The 6106-nt window shown below is 40.3% G+C and overlaps 1 protein-coding gene across 1 annotated transcript; it reads left to right on the forward strand.

Annotated features, from left to right (window-relative positions):
* The first annotated feature begins 274 nt into the window (after positions 1-274).
* Positions 275-616, forward strand: LOC107469995 (uncharacterized). Its single transcript, XM_016089383.1, has one exon. It carries the CDS (start codon positions 275-277, stop codon positions 614-616), a length of 342 nt encoding a protein of 113 aa, XP_015944869.1.
* Positions 617-6106: the final 5490 nt, after the last annotated feature.

Here is a 6106-nt window from a genome sequence, read left to right on the forward strand (position 1 = left end):
TATCTTATAGTTATCTTATCTTTTGAATGCAGTCATCTTATCTTCAGGGGAACCGCCCTTCCCTTTGTAGGCTTGGGCTGCCTTAGGATTTGGGTCGTGTTCCTCTATTTGCGCCCTTTGCTGGGCTTTTCTGGTGACTTGGCCGAGCTCCCTGAGAAGAGGTCGGGTCATCCTGACCTGAAGAGGTCGGTCGCTTTGTCTGTAGAACATCCCAGGTCGGACAGCTCGACCCAGGGTATGAACAGAAAACAACCTTTCTTCTACTTTAAATGGTATGAATTCTAGCTTGCAAGATCTTGTCTCACATATTGGATCACTAAATAACTCCACCAATCAACCTTCGAGCTCCAGTGGACTTCCTTCTCAACCCTTACCTAATCCCAAAGATGGCATCAATACCATCACTCTGAGATCCGAAACTACATTACAGGAGAGGAACCAAGAAGAGCCAAGTCCACCAGAACACACCCCAGCTGAAGATACAGTGGAAGTGGAAGATGCTGAAGAGGAAGAGGACATACAGGACATAGATGAAGAAGAGGAAACCCAACCACAGAGTGAAGCACCAAGGGATGTTGAAACTGCAGATAATGCCCGTCCTATCCCCTTTCCATAACTCACAAGGAAGCCCAGGAAGCAGATGGAACTTAGCCCCAAAATGGTAGAAATATTCAAAAAGGTTGAGGTAACTGTTCCTCTTTTTGATGTCATTCAACAGGTACCTAAATATGCAAAGTTTCTAAAGGATTTATGTATATATAAGGATAAAATTAATAAACTAAAAACTATTCCTTCAGGTAATTCTATCTCTGTTTTAATGGGAGGTATACCTGAAAAATGTAGTGATCCAGGTCCATGTATGGTTAACTATACCATTGGAGGTGTGATATTTTATGACTGCATGTGTGATCTAGAAGCGCGTGTTAGTATAATGCCTTTATCCATATTTAACATTTTAAGGCTCCCTCCCTTAAAAAGGTCGGCAGCTCATTTTGTGTTGGCAAATAAGAGCATTATTACAGTGATTGGAGTTGCTGAAGATGTATTAGTGAGCATCAAGGAGCTAACATTTCCAATTGATTTATATATTCTAGAAATGCCCCCTAATGACTCCGGCAGACCATCATCAATCCTGCTTGGAAGACCATTCCTGAAGACTTCAAAGTTCAAGCTGGACGCATTTTCAGGAACTTATTCTTTTGAAATAGATGGCAGAATAGTGAAATTCAGTTTAAATGAAGCTATGAAGCATCCTCCGAAAGATCATTCTATCTCCTAGTGTGACATCATGGATGAAACCATAGCTAAAGTTCACTAGGAAGAATTAAAAGAGAAGTACATAGGGCAAGGTCCAAGTGTGGGGATATTTTCAAAGGACACTGAAAGCACTTCACCATTATTACCAGCCCCAGATGACCCAGAGCCAAGCCCTGAGTAGAAAATGGAATTAAAGCCCCTTCCTCCACACCTCAAGTATGCTTACCTTGAGGACAAGCAGAAGTTCCTAGTTATTATTGCAAGGGAGCTCACTTCCCGACAAGAAGAACAACTGCTTAGTGTATTGAGGACGCATAAGAAAGCAATTGGATGGAGCATGGCGGATATAGTAGGCATTAGCCCTCAAGTTTGTGAACATAGAATATTCTTAGAAGAAGGAGCAAAGCCTGTCTATCAACCTCAGAGAAGATTGAATCCAACCTTCTTAGAAGTTGTCAAGAAGGAAGTAACCAGACTACTTGAAGCAGATATCATTTACCCCATTTCAGATAGCGAATGGGTCAGTCCAGTACAAGTGGTGCCCAAGAAGTCTGGGGTCACAACAATAAGAAATGAGCAAGTAGAGCTTCTGACAACTAGAGTGCAGAATTCATGGAGAGTTTGCATTGACTATAGGCGTCTCAACCAAGCAACTCGCAAGGATCATTACCCCTTGCCATTCATTGATCAGATGCTTGATCTCCTATCAGGTAAATCTCGTTACTGCTTTTTAGATGATTATACATGTTATTTTCAAATCCATATAGCTCTTGAAGATCAGGAAAAGACTACTTTTACATGTCTTTTTGGGACTTATGCTTATAAAAGAATGCCCTTTGGCTTATGCAATGGACCAGCTACTTTTCAAAGGTGTATGATGAGTCTTTTCTCTGATCTCATTGAGACCTGTATGGAAGTTTTTATGGATGACTTTAGCGTATATGGTGATTCATTTAGCCTTTGCTTGGATAGTCTATCTAGCGTATTGGACAGGTGTGTTAGTCCAAACCTTGTTTTAAATTTTGAAAAGTGTCATTTTATGGTCAGACAACCTTGTTTTAAATTTCAGCAATAGACAGAGCATTCTGAGTTGAATCCTTCTAGCTTAGCAAATATAGTCTCTGATCTATCTAAGGCCACTCTTAATTTTATGACTGAAACAAGATCCTCCATTAGAAATTTGGAGGCACAAGTGGGCCAGCTGAGTAAAAGGGTTACTGAAACTCCTCCTAGCACTCTCCCAAGCAACACAGAAGAGAATCCCAAAGGAGAGTGCAAGGCCATTGATATAATCAACATGGCCGAAACCTTAGAGGAGGAAGAAGACGTGAATGCCAATGAGAAAGCCCTCAGGGAACGTCCAGTGGTCAGTAAGGAATACCCTAATGAGGAACCAAAGGAATCTAAGGCTAATACAGAGACCATAGAGATTCCCTTGGACCTCCTTTTACCATTCATGAGCTCTGATGACTATTCATCTTCTGAAGAGGATGAAGACATTATTGAAGGGCAAGTTGCCCAATATTTAGGAGCAATCATGAAGCTGAATGCTAAGCTGTTTGGTAATGAGACTTGGAAGGAAGAGCCTTCCTTGCTCACCAATGAACTGAATACACTAGTTCAGCAAAATTTACCTCAAAAGAAATAGGATCCTGCTAAATTCTTAATACCCTGTATCATAGGCACCATAAGCTTTGAAAAAGCTCTATGTGACCTGGGGTCAGGGATAAACATGATGCCACTCTCTGTAATAGGGAAACTGGGAATCTATGAGGTATAGGCTGCCAAATTCTCATTGGAGATGGCAGATAAATCTATGAAAAAGGCTTATGGACTAGTAGAGGACATGCTAGTGAAGGTTGAAGGCCTTTACTTCCCTGCTGATTTCATAATCCTAGACACTAGGAGGGACGAAGATGAATCCATCATCCTTGGAAGACCTTTCCTAGCCACAGCAAGAGCTGTAATTGATGTTGACAGAGGAGAGTTGATCCTTCATGTGAATGAAAAATGCCTTGTAGAAAGGACTCAAGGTTCTCCATCTGTAACCATAGAGAGTAAGGATGAAGAGCTTCTTCCAATACGGAGTCAAACGGAGCCCCCATATTCAAACTCTAAGTTTGGTGTTGGGAGGCCACAGCCAAACTCTAAGTTTGGTATTGAGAGATCTCAACCATGCTCTGATTATCTGTGAGACTCCATGGGAGCTCACTGTCAAGCTATTGACATTAAAAAAATGCTTATTGGGAGGCAACCCAATTTTATTCTAATTTTATCTATGTTATTTTATTTTATTTTTTTAGAATGATGATCATGTGAAGTCGCAAAAACACTTACAAAAATAAAGAAAAAAAATCAAAAAAATATTAAGAACAGCACACCCTAGAAGAATGACTTGTTGGCATTTAAACGCTAGTAAGGGTAGCAAAACGGACGTTTACATGCCTAATCTGGCACCTTTCTGGGCATTTAAACGCCAGAATAGGGCACCAGACTGGCGTTTAAACACCAGAACAGGGCAACAAACTGGCGTTTAGACGCCAGAACAGGAAGGAAAGCTAGCGTTTAAATGCCAGAATAGGGCAGCAGACTGGCGTTTAAATGCCAGAATTGCACTCTAAGGTGTTGTGAACGCCCAATTGGAGCAGGGTTGAAGAATTCATTGACCCTTCAAGATCTGTGGACCCCATAGTATCCCCACCAACCTCAACTCACTCTCTTTCCTATTCACACCTTTCTACAACACTCTTCCCCAAATACCCTTCACCAATCACCTCTATATCTCTTCCCCAAATACCCTTCACCAATCACCTCCTTAACTCTTCCCCAAAAAACCCCACCCACCTTCAAAATTCAAAACCATTTCCCTCCCAAGCCCACCCAAACCATTCGGCCACTCTCCCTATAAACACCCTCCATCTCCTCTATTTTCTTCTCCTTCTACGTCTTTCTTTCTTCTTTTGCTCGAGGACGAGCAAACTTTTTAAGTTTGGTGTGGTAAAAGCATTGCTTTTGGTTTTTCCATAACCATTTATGGAACCTAAGGCCGGAGAAACCTCTAGAAAGAGGAAAGGGAAGACAAAAGCTTCAACCTCCGAGTCATAGAAGATGGAGAGATTCATCTCAAGGGGTCCATAGCTCAGTAGTAGAGCATTTGATTGCAAAATAAGAGAGCTCACTCATGGACCTCAACAAGAGCATGAGGAATTACCTCATCAAGAAATCCCTGAGATGCCTCAAGGGATGCCATTTCCTCCACACAATTATTGGGAGTAACTCAATACTTCTTTGGAAAGCTTGAGTTACAACATGGACCAATTAAGGGTGGAGCATCAAGAGCACTTCATCATTCTCCATGTGATTAGAGAAGATCAAAGAGCTATGAGGGAGGAGCAACAAAGGCAAGGAAGAGACATAGAGGAGCTCAAGAACACAATTGGTTCTTCAAGAGGAGGAAGAGGCCACCCTCACTAAGGTGGACTCATTCCTTAATCTCCTTGTCTATATATTTCTTGTTTTCGATTCTTAGGCTGTATGCTCTATCTATGTTTGTGTCTTCACTACATGATCATTAGTGTCTAGTGTCTATGCCGTAAAGCTATGAATAAATGAATCCTTCACCTCTCTTAAATAAAAAATGTGCTTAATTACAAAAGAACAAGAAGTACTTGGATTTCAAATTTTATCTTGAAACTAGTTTAATTATTTTGATGTGGTGGCAACACTTTTTGTTCTATGAATGAATGCTTGAACAATGCATATTTTCGATCTTGTTATTTATGAATGTTAAAATTTTTGGCTCTTGAAAGAATGATGAACAAAGAGAAATGTTATTGATAATCTAAAAAATCATGAAATTGATTCTTGAAGCAAGAAAAAGCAGTGAAAAAAATGGCAAAAAAAAGAGAGAAAGAAAAGAAAAGAAAAAGCAAGCAGAAAAAGCCAATAGCCCTTTGAACCAAAAGGCAAGGGTAAAAAGGATCCAAGGCTTTGAGCATTAATGGATAGGAGGGCCCGAGGAAACAAAATCCGGGCCTAAGCAGCTAAATGAAGTTGTCCCTAACCATGTGCTTGTGGCATGCAGGTCCAAGCGAAAAGCTTGAGACTAAGTGGTTAAAGTCGTGATCCAAAGCAAAAGATTGTGCTTAAGAACTCTGGACACCTCTAACTGGGGAATTTAGCAAAGCTGAGTCACAATCTAAAAAGGTTCACCCAGTCATGTGTCTGTGGCATTTATGTATCCAATGGTAATACTAGAAAACAAAGTGCTTAGGGCCACGGCCAAGACTCATAAAGTAGCTGTGTTCAAGAATCAACGTACAGAACTAGAAGAATCAATAACACTATCTGAAAATCTGAGTTCCTATAGATGCCAATCATTCTTAATTTCAAAGGAAAAAGTGAGATGCCAAAACTATTCAGAAGCAAAAAGCTACAAGCCCCGCTCATCTAATTAGAACTAAGTTTCATTGATATTGTGGGATTCATTGTATATTCTCTTCTTTTTATCCTATTTGATTTTTAGTTACTTGGGGACAAGCAATAATTTAAGTTTGGTGTTGTGATGAGCGAATCATTTATACACTTTTTTGCATTGTTTTTAGGTAGTTTTTAGTATGATCTAGCTACTTTTTGGGATTTTTTATTAGTTTTTATGCAAAATTCACATTTCTGGACTTTACTATGAGTTTGTGTGTTTTTCTGTGATTTCAGGTATTTTCTGGCTGAAATTGAGGGACCTGAGCAAAAATCTGATTCAGAGGCTGACAAAGGACTGCAGATGCTGTTGGATTTTGACCTCCCTGCACTCGAAGTGGATTTTCTGAAGCTACAGAACTCCAAATGGCAC

The sequence above is a fragment of the Arachis duranensis genome, chromosome 10, assembly GCF_000817695.3.
Source record: "Arachis duranensis cultivar V14167 chromosome 10, aradu.V14167.gnm2.J7QH, whole genome shotgun sequence".
NCBI classification, from domain to species: Eukaryota; Viridiplantae; Streptophyta; class Magnoliopsida; order Fabales; family Fabaceae; genus Arachis; species Arachis duranensis.

Bases quoted from the DNA above. Each gene is read 5' to 3' on its own strand.
- LOC107469995 (XM_016089383.1), top strand. From the start codon at position 275: ATGAATTCTAGCTTGCAAGATCTTGTCTCACATATTGGATCACTAAAT.